This window comes from Malania oleifera, chromosome 6, assembly GCF_029873635.1.
Source record: "Malania oleifera isolate guangnan ecotype guangnan chromosome 6, ASM2987363v1, whole genome shotgun sequence".
Taxonomy (NCBI): Eukaryota; Viridiplantae; Streptophyta; class Magnoliopsida; order Santalales; family Ximeniaceae; genus Malania; species Malania oleifera.
In genome coordinates this window covers 67,104,120-67,122,128 of record NC_080422.1, presented here as the reverse complement: position 1 = coordinate 67,122,128, position 18,009 = coordinate 67,104,120, and the positions used below count along the sequence as shown (strand labels likewise).

At 35.7% G+C, this 18,009-nt stretch overlaps 1 protein-coding gene across 1 annotated transcript in view; it reads right to left on the bottom strand.

Moving 5' to 3' along the window:
• Window positions 1–5,980: 5,980 nt before the first annotated feature.
• LOC131158631 (uncharacterized) overlaps window positions 5,981–18,009 on the bottom strand; it is an 88,604-nt gene continuing 76,575 nt past the window's right edge. Inside the window, exons 2-4 of the mRNA XM_058113496.1 lie at window positions 13,712–13,894; window positions 13,387–13,564; window positions 5,981–6,056 (exon numbers count right to left, since the gene is read on the bottom strand). Coding sequence (XP_057969479.1) covers window positions 5,981–6,056; window positions 13,387–13,564; window positions 13,712–13,894 — 437 coding nt within the window. The remainder of the gene's footprint in view (window positions 6,057–13,386; window positions 13,565–13,711; window positions 13,895–18,009) is intronic.

Sequence of the window (18,009 nt, the reverse complement as noted above, 5' to 3'; positions counted from 1 at the left end):
CGTACGAAGCTTTAGAGATCGATGCCTTGCTAGGAAGCAACTCTATCGCAAACTCCACCTTACGATCCAGAGGTAAACCGAGTAAGTCTTCTAGAAACACATCCGGGAACTTGCTAACCACTCTAATATCCTCGAGCTTCAACTCATCCCGTGGTGGTTCCTTCACGCAAGCTAGGTGTTGAGTCTATGAGTCCAATCCTATTTTGATAATGACAAATCACTTGGTATTTGATCTGTGCATTGAAATTGTGAACAGGAACTATATGAAGCATGCACGGAAGGATAACAAGTCATGGAAGCCATAAAGAATAAAGCATACATAGCTTGGCAAGATCCTTAAAACTTAAATAGCACAAGAATGAAGATGCAAGCAACAAGTTCAAGAGCGTCATGGGAATGGGTACTTAGAACCAATGTATTTACATTTTCATATGATTTAATTTGTGGCTCAAATCATAATCTAAAATGACCTTAGGACTCATGCATTTCATGAACATCATTAGGGGACATTTATGGACTTAGAAAGATTTTTAAAACCCTAGAAAATATTTTTATAAAAGAACCAAGAAAGAAAGGCAAACAGATTTTTGAACTGAAAAGAAAAAATCTAGGATTTAGGAACTTCAGATGATCGAACTCAGCGGTCAGTCGCTTGAAGTTGCCACTTCAGAAGACCGAAGTTAACCTTAGTCGTCTGAAGAATTTCTTCATAAGACCGAAGATTAAGTTCAGTCTCCTGAAGAATTAATGGTGAAACACAGAACCTGGCAGAAGCATCTCAGAGACTGAACTAAAACTTCAGTCGTTTGAACCCGACACTTTAGTCGTCTGGGCCTTTAACCTCAGCCGTCTGACCTTGTGTCCAGGTTATTATTTTGAAGCTTTAAGGAACTTCAATTGTCTGGGCCTTTGACCTTAGTCGTCTGAACTTGTGGAAAAACTTAAAATTTTAATTTTTAATAAGAGAACTCGCGAGATATTTTTTGATCCAATGGTCAAGATTGATTCTAAGGGTAAGACACCTATATATTGAACATCTAAACCCTAGTACGTTAAGCTAAGATCAAAGAGAAGAGAAGAGAGAATTGCTTTTGAAAGAGAGTTGAGAAACTTGAGCATATAGCTATATGATTGCCTGCAATCTAGCTCATACTCATCAAGCTTGGGCAAATCAACTCAGAAAATCAAAGGGAATTTTTTTACACATTTTGATTTCAACTTTGTATTGAGATTTGGTAAATCGATTTATTATTTTCAAGAGTTTCTTTTCTCATCACTTGTTAATGAATATCATTAGAGAGACTGATCTTGAGTGTTCATATACATACATAGATTGTTTTTAACAAGATTATTACTTGAGTAAGGTGTTTGCCATTCGTTGAATAGTTTTTTTTTTTATTCAAGAGGGTACTTAGTTAAAGACATAATATTTTGAATACTTAAAAACCATCTGATTGAATATCCTTGGAAGTTCATATATATATACATTTTTTAGGGATATTTTATGAAAAATTTTATATTAGGTTTTGATCTTTGGTAATCACATCATATATATATATATATACTAAGTAGCATATTACAAAGATCATATTGTGGTTGAAAACTTGAGAGAAGTATTATTGTGATAAAGTGTGTTTCAAATCATTGCAATCTTCAAAGTTGTTTTTGTATTCAAAGATTTAACCTAAGTTCTCCACAACATTGATTTATATAAATATTTTTAGGAGATTTGATAAAAGGGGAAGTTAGTGAAACATATTCATTCATATAACAATTATATCGTTACATTCATTCTGAGCTTCAAGTTTCATCATATGATTATGTATTAGGAATTTCAATTGTACTCACTAACTTTGTTAGAAGCAACATTGAGTGTTTTTTAGATTATATTGTAATTAAGGTTCGGGTTATGAACTGGGTTTGAGGAGAGAGCTATATCTCTTGTAAGCAGTGGATTAGGAGGAAGCTGTACCTCTTGTAAGCAACGGATTGTAAGGGAAGCTCCATCCCAATTTCAGGAGCAGGGATTATAGTGGAATCCTTGAGTAGGTTGCTTAAGGTGAGGACGTAGGCTGGGTTGGTTGAAACTCGTAAAAACTGTGCTTGCATTCTCTCTTCCCTTATTTTTTAATTTCCACAATGCACTTCATTACTTACATTGCATGTATGTTTGTTGAATAATCTCACACGAAATTGATAAGTAATTGGTTAAATTTAGACATAGGGACTAAGTGGTGAATAAGTTTCAAAGAATTTTTAAAATACCCAATTCACCCCCCCTCTTGGAATTACACCTAAATCAACATTATGTACCCCTGACATTCGTCCAAGAGTAGCCTCCTCGCCTGTAATGCTGATAGAAACGCACACATGATCCTACAAACTCGTACTCCGTCTCCTTAGGAGGTCTGAACACTACTACCTTTCCCTGACAATTGATCACAATATAACTAGAGGATAACCAATCCATCTCTAGTATGATTTCAAAACCAGACATATCGTTTACCACAAGATTCGCCGTAAGTAGTCTTCCTTGAATTTTCACTGGACAGCCTCCTAATATCCTCCCACAGTACATTACACTCCCTGACGGTGTAGCTACAGATAGCCTCTTATTCATAACTTGGGTCTCAATCCCACACAACTTTACGAAGTTCACAGATACAAAAGAATGGGTTTGTTGATTAAGGTGTAATCCCAAAAGGGAGGGGGGGTGAATTGGGTATTTTAAAATTCTTTGAACCTATTTACCACTCAATCCCTATTTGTATATTTACCAAATCAATTGCTGGGATTTATGACTAACTTAAATTGATTTCATCAATGAGTTCTTTTTACCCAATTAAATGTGTGTAGAGCTATTCAACATACATATGCAATATGAATAATAAAGTGAAATGCGGAAAATAAAGAGTTAAGGGAAGAAAGAAGACAAACACACTTTTTATGAGGTTCAACCAACTCGGCCTAAGTCCTCACCTTGAGCAACCCACTCAAGAATTTCACTAAAATCCCTACTCCTTAAATTGGGACAAAACTTCCCTTACAATTTGCTGCTTACAAGAGGTACAACTCCCTCCTACTTCGCTACTTACAAGAGATACAACTGCCTCCTAATCCACTGCTTACAAGAGGTACAACTTCCTCCTCACAACTGGTTCACAAATCGAATCGTGAATACAATGAATTTGTAAAAACACTCAAAATTGCTTCCAACAAAAGCTAGTGAGTACAATTCAAATTCCTAATACATTAACATATGATTAAACTTGAAGCTCAGAATGTATGAAACGATGTAATCGTTTATGTATGATATGCTTCAACACACAAATCCCTTTTTAGCAAAAAACTCCTAAGTAAAGAAATATTTGAAATGCTTTGGAGTATATTCGGGTTCTAGTTCACTTTGTAAAGATGCACAAATATATCTAATGTGAACTTACTCAAAAGAAACTTTGCCTTGAATATTGTATCAATCAAATCAAAAACTTTCTTTCAAATATCCAATCACGCCATGATCTATGTAAAATGCAAATATATATACGATATGTATTCCAAAGATCAAAAACCCAATGTTGAATCTTTTAGTAAAATATCCCTCCATAATAAATCGTTATAAACACTATGGATATTCAAATAAGTAGATTGTTATGTCAAAAATATCAACTCTTTGAATGGAAAAAAACTCACTTGAACCAAAAATATTTAATCAATAGCTAAAACTCTTTTCAAGTGGTAATCTTATAAAAAAAAAAATTTACTATATGCACACTCAAGATCAACTTCTTAACTAATATTCAAAAGTAGATTTTCAATGATAAGCTCTATAAAAAATAAATATACTCTTGAATCAAACTATTCAACCAATAGCTAAAACCTTTCTCAAGTAATGATCTTGTCAAAAACAATCTTTATATGTATAGGCACACTTAAGATCAATTTTTCTAATGATATTCAATAACAAGTGATGAGATGAGAAGCTATTGTAAATATTAACTTGAATGATCAAACCTTAATACTAGAATGAAAAACTAGATGAGTAAATGAGTTCCCTTTGAGATTTTGAGTTGATTTGCCCAAGCTCAATGAGTAGAAGTTGAAGTGTAGGCAATCGTATAGCAATAAGGGCAAGTTTTTCAATGTTCTTTCAATAATATGTATTCTTCTCTTTACGTTGATCTTATCTTTGGTCTTGGCTCACACTAGGGTTTAGATGATGTATATATAGGTGGTTTACCCTTAGAATTGATCTCAACCATTGGATCAAAGAGATAGCTAGAGAGTCCTTTTAATAAAAATATGACTTTTAAGTTTTCCCGCAAGTTCAGGCAACCGAAGTGAAGTTCAAGCTCCTAAAGTGGCAACTTCAGGCAACCGAAGTTCCAAGTTCAGGCAACCGAAGTCCCTCGGCTAGGTTCTGTGTTTCCCATTAATTCTTCAGGCTACCGAAGAAATTATTCAGACTACCGAAGTTGAGTTCAAGCTATCGAAGTGCCCCTTTTCTCAATTTTTCCTTTCTAACTTGAAAATCTGCTTTGCTTTCTTTCTTAGCTCTTTTATAAAAACATTTTTCAAGGATTTAACAATATTTCTAAGTCCATGAATGTCCCCTAAATATGTTTATGAAATGCATGAGTCCTAAAGACATTCTAAGGTATATGTTGAGCCTCAAATTAAATCATATGAAAATGTAAATACATAAGTTCTAAGTACCCATTCCCAAGATGTTCTTGAACTTTGCCGCTTGCATCTTGATTCTCGTACTCTTTGAGTTTCATGGATCTTGCCAAGATATATATGCTTTACTTTAAGGCTTTTATGACTCGTTATCCTTCCATGCATGCTTAATATAGTTCATGTTCACAAAATCAATGCACAGATCAAATACCAAGTGATTTGTCATTATCAAAACCGGATTAGACTCGTAGAGTCAATAGGATTGCCTCTAAATCAAATAAAACAACAACTCTATTTGAAAGAAATAATATGGTACCTATCACTACATTCCCCGCACGGTCAGCATCCGCTGGAGTAAGAGAATACACCCTCGCTGGAGCTGTGTTCGCCTGGATGGTTCCCCGAGGTATCTAATCGCTACCCCGGTTCACACTGGATGCAGATGTGACTCTCTTCGGTGCATGGTAGTTACGAGCCATGTGGCCTAGTTTGCCACAACTGTAATAGTTACCCCCAAATGACTGGCACTCACCCTCATGCCATTTATGGCATTTGATACAACAATCACGCGACTGATCCACCTGAGAACCTTAATGCTCGGTATTCTGGTGGTAACCTTGAGCCCTTGTTCTTCTTCTTCCATGATCCATGAGTAGAACGTGATGGCACTAACCTCTTCTTTGATTCCTGATCCACCTTATCCTCCTAAATGCCGGTCTCGATCATAGTGGCCTTATTCATCAAAACTGAAAACTCACAGATCTACAACATACCCACTAATCTATGAATGTCTTTTCTCAGGCCCTTCTCTAACCTTCGAGTCTTCTCGTACTTATTCGAGATCAAGCACGGTGCAAAATGAGATAGCTCTATGTACCAAGCAGCATACCCCTGCACCATCATATCTACCTGTGTCAGAATAGAGAACTCATCCACCTTAGCATCGCATGTGGAGGCCGGGAAGTATCTCTCAAAGAATACTTCCTTGAAACGGCTCCATGTCATCTTTATAGGACCGACTCTTTGCTTCTCTAGTAGACTCACCGTAGTCCACCATTGCCCAACCTCCCCAGACAGCTGGAAGGTAGCGTAAAGGACTTTTTACTTCTGTGCACTGTGAGACCTCCATAATCCTTTCAATCTTCTCAACCCAGTCCTCTGCTATCATTGGATCAGGTGCTCCTAAGAACGTCGGAGTGTGCATACGTGTGAACCTCTCGATGGTATACCCCGCAGCAGTAGAAGAATGTTCACGTCTCCTAAGACTCCATCCGATCTCACGCATAACTTGCCTTGTTAATCCTCAAGGCACAGAAGGAGACTCATTGCTCGTAGTCTCCTTGGAGTTACTATCCAAATTGTTATCCTTGGTCTCCATTCTGAAAATAGAATAGGAATAGGTTATAATCCTTATGTCATATACAATTTATGTAATCATTGAAATCTAACCATGTTAACTACCAATCTAACGGGTCTAGGTTTGTCCTATCACATCGACACGAAAATCATCAATGGTTTGTTGTGATTTTACTGAAATCATCATTCCAGGAAAAACACAAAACACTACCAACGAGTCCTTGTCTAGCAACAAAACAACCCTCGACCTATTCTACACATTTCCTACATCCTATACTCTAGTATGTACATATAGCTACGCCTAACCAAGTCTACAAGACCTAGAAACTTGGTTAGCTCTGATACTAAGCTGTCACGCCCCAAACTCGGCATTGGGACCTAAGGTGTGATGTAGTAACCTAACATGTCCCTGTATCATACAAAACATAAATAATACTCTAATGAATGAGGGTCTATCCCGGTGGGGTTCCCGTACACCCTATACACATTCACATACACGACATATACTTAGCGAAAAAGTTCATTCCATACATACATTGTACCATACCAGAGTCTATACAAATAGAGTCTAAGCTTTATAATACAAAACATAACCCAGGGTGCCAGCAAATACCCAAAACGACAACCCTATTACAGTGCTAGTACTTACACAAGTACTTCACACAGTATACCGACCACTATGCTCCCAACACAAGGACGCTAGTTCCGGTTACTCGAAGGACCTGGAAATATGTACGTATGATAGGAGTGAGACACCTCTGAGTAAGGAAGAATCTAGTTATATCAGTGTGTGGCATATGAGTGTTATCATGATATAAAATATATCACAGTTCAATACAGTTCCAGTATTTTCACAAAATAGTTCCAGTATAGTTCTCAACACACACACATATGATCAAGCAACCCGGTGTCATCACACCTTTTAGCATGAAGCTGGTCCACATTACATGGCATCCCCGGCACATGGCGTAGCCCCAGGCTTCCATGGCATCGTACCGGTACAACTGGTGGATCCACACCCTTCGGTGATCAGTCGGTAAGATGCGATATTTCATGCCCTCGGATATAGAACCGGACACTCTTGCCTCTAGTAGGTGGTATTTCACACCTTCGGATATAGAGCCGAACACTCTTTCACCACCTGAAACAATTTGGAACTCACGTTCCTATATCTCATTTCAGAAAATCACAACTCAATGCATGTTCATATAACAGATCATTCCACACTCATTTTGTAATCTCAAAATTATGATTTTCAAAATATAGTTTAAAACAAGTCAAGGCATGACTATCTCTATAACACAATATATCTATAGTTTTCCAATGAAACCAGAGATACAATTTGGTGCCCCCCTTTTCCCCAAAACTGCAATATGAAAACTCCATAATTTTACGCTTTAGATTTCTCCAAATAAGTAGCCAAAAGACATAGGATTGTGAACCATAGTTCTACCAAATCTGATTTCAAAAATAACTAATATAAATAGAATCCCCTTTCATATCCCCAAAAATCCAACCTGAACTCTATGGCTCCTAAACAATGAACTGAGTTCCCAAAACCTATAAACCACAATACAATAATTACTTACAATCTTACTCCCTACAGTTCTATTGAAGCAGAAATGAAAACCGACCCTACCTCGATTTTTGGGTCAAACCCGAAGACCTCAAAACGAAGATCCGTTTCACAAAACACGTAGAGATTTCTTCCCTGATCCTTGCAGTAACGTTGGTTTGTTGATTCTAACAACCAACAAAGAAGAAATCTAGAGAGAGAGAGTGTGTGGCTTCGAGTTCGAGAGAGAGAGGGAGAGAAAAATTTGATATCTTAGCTTTTAAGCAAAACAATGGATATTTATAGTACCTTTGACTCGGCCAACTTCGTCAATGAGGCGGCGTCTTCATCGACGAGCCAGCGAAGGAGGTTCATCGACGTAGTGGTGGTCTCATCAACGAGCTTGAGATTTTTGGATTCCCAAGAACCTCTCGGCTTCTCTTTGTCGATGAACCTCTAAATTTCATCGCCGAACAATAGAAGGGCCTTCATCGATGAAACCCTTCATCGATGAAACTCTAGCTTCGTCGAAGAAGCCTACTCAATTTACTATTTTACCCTTTTCTTATTTATTTATTCCATATTTCATGAGTCGGGTTCTTACAAATACTATTAGTGACGAATTTATAAGTATTAGTGACGGTTCTAAATTAGTTGCTATATTTACCATTACTACTAATTATTAGTCACGAATTTTGAAACCGTCACTAATAATGTCGTGTTAGTGATGGATTATAACCGTCACTAAAACCCTAATACTGGCTCGACACAAATTCGTCACTAATAATAGGGTATTAGTGACGAATTTAAAAATCGTCACTAATAGTGTAGTATTAGTGAAGGATCAAAACCATCACAAATACTCCTCTATTAGTGACGAATCCTGAAACCGTCACTAATAGTGTAGTATTAGTGAAAGATCAAAACCATCACTAATACTTTTTAGCCTTTAATGAAAGATCATAATTCGTCACTAATAGTGGAGTATTAGTGAAGGATTAAAACCGTGACTAATACTTAATTGCCTTTAGTCAAGGATTATAATTCGTCACTAATAGTTGGGGCTTTAGTAAATGATCAAAACCGTCACTAATACTTGGCCTTTACTGAAGGATCAATATTCGTCATTAATAGTATAGTATTAGTGATAGTTTTGATCCTTCACTAATATCTATAGAAACCATTTAATTCTTGTGAAAATATGTAATTACATTTTAGCATAGATAACATTAAACCATAATTATTAAAAAGATTCATAAATTATTAAGAATTCTAATTCAAAATCAAATACAAATACATTATACAAATTTCAAATGTTTTATACATGAATCCCATATCTTCAGTTAACCAAAAAAAAAAAAAAAAATACAAAAAAAATCAAAAGATGCATCCTTCCATAGTGCATGGGATGATGTTGACGGTGTGACAGCCACAAACCCTACAAATTAAGAATTATAAAAAAAAATCAATATACAATTTTTTGAACATATATGTACTATAAGTATCAATGATTTGATAGAAAAATAATTGGACATTCGAATAAAGTTAAAAAAAAATGTTACTACTTTAAATTGTTAAGTTTTATTAGTTTTGAGAAATTTTGGCAAAATTTTCCCTGTAAATAGGACTTTTTCCATATAAATATGTTTGAAACCTAGGTGTTTACACGAACAATTCACAATAATCCAACCAATAATTAATGAATTTTATGAGTGCACAAGATTTTCATATAATCAACATTAAATAATATAATGTGTTTATGCATTCCACAAACAATCTATATTAGACTATAGTTCTATGAAAAAATAAAATATGATGTTGAGGTTTACATGACTTCTTTAAGACTCAAAAACAACTATAATAACTAAATAATGCTAATGGGCCCATTATTGATAGAATTTTCACTTAACATATGTAAAAGTAAATTTAGAGATGAAATTCATAATTCATTTGAACTTCACTCATCCTTTCAAAAATGTTTTAACATTCAACACACTATAATCATTCTCACAAATATGGTATATGTCTTTGATTATTTTTGGAGAAATTTAACAAATTTTCGGTAGCATGTTATCTGTAAATAGAACATTTCCCAAACCTGAAAATCACAAAAGCATGCAATTCAGAAGATTTTTACATCATATACAGATGCTCAATGTGCTCAAGACAACCTTATGACTCAAAAATAAAGACAATGATATGCATGAAAGTCCATAGGATTATGTTTTCCAAAATTATAGAAGTTTTAAAAAATTTTGGCAGCATTTCCCCTATAAATAGGACATTTTTCATAAAGTTATGTTTCAAACTTGGTTGTTTACACTAAACAGTTCAGAATAATCCAACCAGTAATGATTGCATCTTAGAAGTCGTACCAAAAAAAAAGTAAGTTTTGAAACACTATGATCTATTTAAATTTATATACACACACATACATGCATACATACATACATACATACATACATACATACATACATACATACATACATAAAGATCTTTATTTTGACTAGATTTTATGCATGCTTTTGATCTTCGTTTCCCTAATTGTGTCTTAAGTTAGGAGTTTAATGTTGTTAGATCTTTAGTTAAGGAGTTGGCTGGGAGGCTCCTGTATTACTTGTAGGTCATAGTGTTTAGAAGATTTATTTGGGAGGAGGTTAAGAAAGCATTGAAATTTAACAAATTTTCGACAGCATGTTGTCTGTAAATAGAACATTTCCCAAACTTGCAAGTCACAAAAGTTCTTTCTAGGTTTAGCTAAGCCAGCAGCAGTAGTACACAACTTAGGGTCTGTCTATGCATATATGAAATATGAAATTGCAGAAAATATAAATCAAGTCCCAACAACACAAGTAATATAGTTCCAGTATCTCCCAATAATGTACAATTCAACATATGAATAGAATTAAACAAGCACACATGTGCACATTTTTAGAATGTATATTACCTGATGGTAGGAAAGAGAGATGCTTCATTAAAAGATATTGATTTTAATTTATTTGCTTTTAGTTTTAAAAAGAATTTAAGTTTATTATTTTCGAATAAGGGTTGCTCACTCTGAGTGTGTTTATGTGCTGCATCAATGCATGAGTACATGTTTTAGTGCATGTATATATCTGCAGGTAGATCTGTTTAAAATGACCAAATTTGAATTGTGGGGCAATTTGCTTATTTAAAAAATGTAGGTGTCTGACTTCTCCACACCTACGTGAGTGGGCATAATTATAAGTTTATCATGTATAAACTTTACCAGCTAACAATATTTAAGCATATTTCTTACATGATCAATTTTCCCAAGTATACCCCTTCATGAATCTCTTTTTCAAGCTCACGTATATTAGACTTAAAAGTATGAGGTATAGATGCTAAATTTTCTATGCACAAAAATAGAACAATTATACACTAGGATTTGATAGCTTACCTAAACAAAAAAACCATTATCATGATGTAAATGACTATAAAATTTTTTATGAATTGATAACATGAAGTAGAAAGGGATTGCTATTCTCAAATTTTACTGTGACAATGTATATTCTTGTCCTATTTAAAGTATGATGAAATGATACAAAATCTCGTATAGTGTCTTATTTCTAGTCCTTTTTTTTATTCCCTTTTTCTAGTGTCTTACTTCTCCACACCTTGGGAATAAATATGCTTTTCCTATTTGATGTAACCTTAAGTTGTGTTGAACAAATGGATTGTAATGCTTTCACCTGTATCTTGCAGGACACAAAACTTAGTTTGTTGTAACTTGAAAGAATGTGTTTAAAATGAGCTCAAGATTAAGAAGGTTAATTAGCTTGTTAAGAAGGGAATGAAATGAAAAGTTATATGTAAAATATGTGAAAGCTGAAGAATTTGATTCTTTCATTAACAGACATTGGCTGAGTGTTGAGGCATATAAATCTATTTTCTCCATTTTCTAGTGTCTTTTTGCCCCCCATAGGAATAAATATTCTTATCCTATTTGATGTAACCTTAACCCGCACTACTAAATATAAGAGGCTCTAAGAACTAAATGGCATAAGTAGAAAAAAAAACATATCATTATTGATGATATGCACAGTTCAGCAGAATCAGAACCATGGAAGAGTTGTTTCTTATTAGGTTTTGAGGTTTTGGTAGAAGGAATGATGCTAGAATTGTATAGTGTTGTGCACTAATCGCCATGGTTTGGTGCATTTAGTAAACAAGGAATTCAAGAGTAATTCAGGGTAAAACATATCAAGGGTGTTTGCTTTGGGAAGGTGGTTTCTATGCCTCTCTTTTGGCATCAAATGTTGAGGCGATAGTATTTGAAAGATTTATTTGGGAGGAGGTTAAAAAAGCGTTGGAATTTAACAAATTTCGTCAGCATGCTATTTGTAAATAGAAAATTTCCCAAACTTGAAAGTCACAAAAGTTCTTCCTAGGTTTAGCAAAGCCAGCAGCATTAGTACACAACGTAGGGTCTGTTTACACATATATGAAATTGTAGAAAAGATAAATCAAGTCCCAACAACACAAGCAATACAGTTCCAATATCTCCTAACAATTCACAATTTAACATATGAATAGAATTAAACAAGTAACAGAACTACCAGCATGCAGTTCAAACTACGTTTTACATACCTTCTAATAAAAGGAGCCACCTGCATCATTTTCTCGAGATTGGTGCATCATTTCTTTGAACTGCGCTTGCCTATTTAGAATTGTTGTGAGTGTGGCTTCAACGTTGGACACCTTGTCTTTCAAACTCTGGTTCTCCATTGAGACGTTAGACACCATGTCTTTCAAACTCTGGTTCTCCACTGTGACGTTAGAAACCTTGTTTTTCAATTATTGGTTCTCTATTTCCATCGTATGCATATGCTGAACCATCTTGTCCGCCCAAGACTCGGTGTCTCGACGCGCTCGTTCCATCTCAGCACAAGATGCCGCACCCATAGAAGATGATGTATTTTGGGGCGATGTATCCACATCCAAGACCTATCACCCAACCCCCCGCTCCTTCCCTAAGCACTTGAGTGGTTATCTGGTAATCTATCATTTGCTGACTCCCCTCTGAAACAAGTGCATCCTTCAGCTCGACCATCCTCGCCTATTTTTAGTTATGAAAATGATAAAAAGGAAGAAATAAGAATACGACTTCGATGTTTTGAATTAAATTATAAACTAAATATTTTCTTTGACTTACATGTTTGCCCTACGCACCATCGTACCACTCTCCTGATCGCCTTGGTGTGTTCTCTGATAAAGACCTAAAAGGGGCTCTTCTGCGCCAGTCTTGGGATCACACTACATTATCGTATAAAACATCATTAATATTAATTCAGGTAATGATATTAATTCATGCATCATAGGGAGTTTGTTGCGGTTCACAACATTTTTTCACATATAGCCTACAAAAAAGATGTAATGACTTCTTATTAGCCACAACAAAGCTTAAAGTAGTTATTATAATACAAACACATCACCTAATAGTGTGGGTCGTGGAAATGGCGACACACCACCTCCCAATCCTCTTGGGAAATCTTATCGTATGGGTGGGTTTCTGCTTGATCTCCCATCGCACGAAAATGTTCACACATTTTGGCACGATAGGTCTTAAATTTATTGCACAATTGCACGCCCACCACCCTCTTCACATGGTCTGCATGGAGAATGTCCATATCAAACTCCTCCTATATAGGTAATATAGTTAGAATGTTAGACAGTTGTTTGGCTAGTATATTAAAAGTAAAAAAAAAAAAAAAGGTTTGGGATTACTTACCAAGATGCGTATGTAAAGAACCATGAGATGCGCTGTAGTCACCTACAGCAAGCTGAAGGTGGTGACTAGAGCATATTGTCGGTATATAATGCCAAGCTCCCATGTCCACGCTGGGCACCAATCATCATGCGGGGCTGTGAAGCCTAGAGGAATGTCAATCCAAATCCGCTGCCCCATCCTCTCCAGGTGCTTCTTAAGCTTCGTGTTCTTCACTACACCATAGTCTAACCTCATCTTGGATGTCGATGTTGAAAGAAGAGTTAAATTAAGAACAATATTTTAATCATGCACGTGAATAACCATCAATAGTTTACATCTAAATAAATTAATCGTAACCTTTCCAACACTGCTCATCATGGTGGGCAACTCACCCTGCGTGTCATCCCGAACTGTGGTATCCATGTCTGGCCAAGGTCCCAATGGCTTAGACAATGATGGTGTCGCATCAGGACCGACGTGCTCTGTCGGTCTCGAGGACGTTGGATCATCCTCATGCAATGATGTAGTCGAGAGTCTGGAAGGAAGTCGGCCATGTCGACCTCCTAGTGCCATGTCTGCAAAATATTAGACAAGCAAATATAAGAAGTATGAATATTAGATGGATGCATAATAAATATATTTTAAGTTATTTACACATGCCAGATACATAGTGATAACATAACATGCTTTGTAACGACCCAAAAAATTGTAACTACTAAAATAATAAGGAAGATAATAAATGGAATAGGGATAAATAAAAGAAAGGGGAAAAGAAATTTCAAAAGAATTAATCAGGGACTCATTGACGACATTGATCTTCTCGTAGACGAGCAATTTTATGGGTTTCATTGACGAGTATATGTGTCTCATCGACGAGGAATTACCGAGAGTAGGGAAAATTTAGCTTTCTAAACGCCTTGTCGACGAACATATTTGACCTCGGCGATGAATGTTCTTCTTGGCCTTGTCGATGAGTCCATGTGTCTCATCGACGAGGGCCTAGTTATAAATAGGCCTTGGCACTTCTTTCTGTGAAATTCTCTCTCCTCTCTTATTTTCTCTCTCTGGGTTTCGGTTCCTCTACCTATTTTCTTCGAATCCGACCTGAATTTAGTTTGATTCAACGATCGGAAGCTACCAAGAGACTCCTAGAAAGCTTCTCTACAACATAGGCAGAGTAGATTTTCGGTTTGGAGTACTTGGGAACCACTCCAAAACCAGGGTAAGTAGGGTATTTTTAAGTTCCATTAATAATATGGACTATTAAGGGTACATGGAATGATAAAATAGCATTTTGTTGAAGTTTGTGTTGATAAACTTGGGTTTTTGAAATAGGGTTCGGGTGAGTGCCGCAAACGACATATTGGGGTTTCCACATATGTAATCTAGGAAAACCAGGTAAGGGGAATTAATTATAGTAGGATTTTTATTAAAGTTTAAATCGGCTAATTTGGGAATATAATATATATTTAGGTATGATGTATTTGAATAGTTGATCATTTGGGAAAATATTGACCTTTGGTATAATATATATATATATATATATGGAAAAGAAATTGTGTGTCAGGAATACAACTTTCATAATTTTAATTGGTTGTTGTAAGTACAGAATGATGAAATATACTGTTGGATTGTGATCACTGGTTGGTTAGGGATATTCGCATGTTGTGAATACTGATGGGTGATAAATTATGATTGGCTATAAATACAGTTGTTGAGATTGTTGTGTGACAAATATTGTGATGTGTGTATATGAGTCATTTTATGTGGTTATTCATGTGTATCACAATATAACGTTGGCAAGCCTGAAGAGTTCATTATATTGCCTAAATGTAATCATGATATACGTTGGCAGGTCTGAGGAGTTCGTATATTATCATTACATATTAGGGTAAAGCATTGGTAGGCCTGAAGAAGTTGTTCTACTGATATACTATGGGTAGGTTATGGTGATTGGTACTGGTAGTTAGTGGTGCCTGTGTGGGCCATGATATGTTTCTGTGTGAAGTTAGTCTTGTGTGGACCATGCATTGATATTTGTCCTGTGTGGACCATGTATTGATATTTGTCCTATATGGACCATGCGTTGATGTTTGTCCTATATGGACCATGTGTTGATGATAGTCTTATGTGGACCAATCTTATATGGATTGTGTGTTTTGTATGAATGAGAGTCCTATGTGGATAGTATGTTTATATGAAATGTGATCGGATAAGAGGAATGATATAATAATTTAATTATATGTATATATATGGCAAGGTAAAACTTTTTGCCAAGAGCTTGCTGAGAAAGGCGAGTGCCCTGCTATTTTCAATTTGATGTCAGAGCAGAGGGAAGGTACTTGTATGGGTAGGTAAACTTCCCTATTCTTGGAGACTTTATCTATATACATTGCCTGAGGGCTTACTAAGTAAGGTGAGTGCCCTGATACTGGTATTAGAGTAGGGGGAAGCTACTTGTATGGATGGGTAATCTTCCCTATTCTCGGGTATTATTATTAAAAATAATTATGAATGTGAGTATGAAATCATAAGCTAGTCTTTAGAGATCAATGTTAATATTAATGATGTGTTTCTTAGCTGCGGTTGATGGTGAATGGCAAAAGAAAAAATATATATTTTGTAATATTTAAACACTCTGCCACATATTACTATGATTTGTTCTTCCTTACTGAGATGTGTCTCATCCGAGTGGATAATCATGTTTTCAGGTCCATTGGGAGATCAAACCTAGAGCTCTAGCAGGGTAGCATTTTGAGTAATTTTGGAAATTTTGTATAAACATTTTATGTATAGTTTATGCTTTTAAGTACTGGTATGTAATAAATAAGTATTGGCAGTTTTTTATGAGATACACATATGTATATAGCTAGACTCTAGTATTTAAATGTGAGGTTGTATGTTTTAATTCTGCTACATAATTGTGGAGTATGGTATCAGTAATAGGTGAATGTAACAAGTGACCTCTAGGCCGCACTTGGCTAGTTCAGGGCATTACATGCTTACCCCCCTATACATCCTCAATATCGGTATCATCCTCACTTTCTAAAGTGTCTTCCTCTTCACTATAGTACTCGACCCCTATTTCATCTTCCCCATCAGTTTCCTCATCATTGACGAATTGAACATCTACAGAATGTTCAATTGTAATGTCAGCAGTCCCTACGTGTTCTACTTGAACTACTGCATTGACAGATAGCTTATTTTCTTGGAATGTAGCCTCACTGCCACTCTTCTCCCCATTTACAACTTCTATCATAGCATACAAACTTTGGGGAAGAATTTTTGGGCTACATGCCATTAACCCTTTAATTTGGTGTCTTTAAGGTAAAACACTTGTTCTGTTTGTGTCGTTAGCACAAAAGGGTCATTTTGATACCATGTCTTGCTAAAATTGACACTAGTAAAGTAGGCATCCGTGTTTATCCCAGTCTTTTTGTCACCAATGTCCCACCAGGTACAATTGAACAGGTAGATGAGTCTGTTGGCTCCATAGTTAAGCTCTAAAATATCATTTGAAGACACCAAAGTAGTCAATTTCTTCATCTCCTTCTGTGCCTAGCACCACAACCCCACAATTTTGGGTTTTTCTACTCAGTTCGAGGGACTTTGTATGAAATCATAACCTGTTGACAATGCAATCATGGTAGCGATTAACTCGTTGATTGGGGCCACATGTCAACACGTACAAATCTTTACTTGCCATTGGTTCTTTATTGTAGTACATGACTTTCATCTATTAAATAAACATGAGTTTAGATGAGTAAATCTTCAATATTGAAAATGTACATTGCTTCATACTTACGCAGTATTTGTTACTTACACGGCTCCTAAACCAATTGACAAAATCCTTCTTATGTCTTTCGTCAACATTCTTTTCATTTTGGGTCAGAAGTTCAGCTTTATGTTCGCTATATGCAACAATAATACATGTTAATGTTAAGTAAGTATATAAATATGCATATGTAAATACAATGCAAAGTAAGGAGTTTCGAAACACTTACTCGATATATGGAACATTTTCATCACAATTATTGAGGACATAAAAATGGGCATTTTGTAGATTGTCCATATCAATGAAATCGTAAACCTGTGCACCGAACGACCAAAAATTTTCTCAATATAGAGCTCCTCGGTTCTTCATCTTCGACATTAATAGCATGAATGTCTACATTTCACTCTTCATGAGTGAACCTTGTGTCAATATCATGTAGCTATATTGAGCAAAATGCAAGACATTCACTGTCAATGTATGGCTTAATGATTGAACCTTCCGGCCATGCCTTATTGCCCACATACCCCTTCAAAGTGGGCAAGAACCTGTGCATTTTACATAACATTATTGACTTGTAGACACAAAAAAGAAAAAAAAAAGAAAAGAAAAGAAAAGGAAATCACGTTACCATTATATAAGGACTTTATAATTTACCTTTTATTAAGATACATCCAATGATATTGGATTGGTCCTCCAATTATGGCGTCCCTTAGTAAATGGATGGCTGGGTAGACCATCACATCGAAGAATGCCAACAAAAATATTTTTTATAGCTTGCATAGCATGATCACAATGTCCTCCTCTAACTATTCATGTATGTTCACACTCAATTTCTCGGAGCACAACTATCGGAAGAAGATTCCCAGCTCAATTAGTACTGAGCGAACATCATCAGTCAAGTGTCCATGAAGGAAA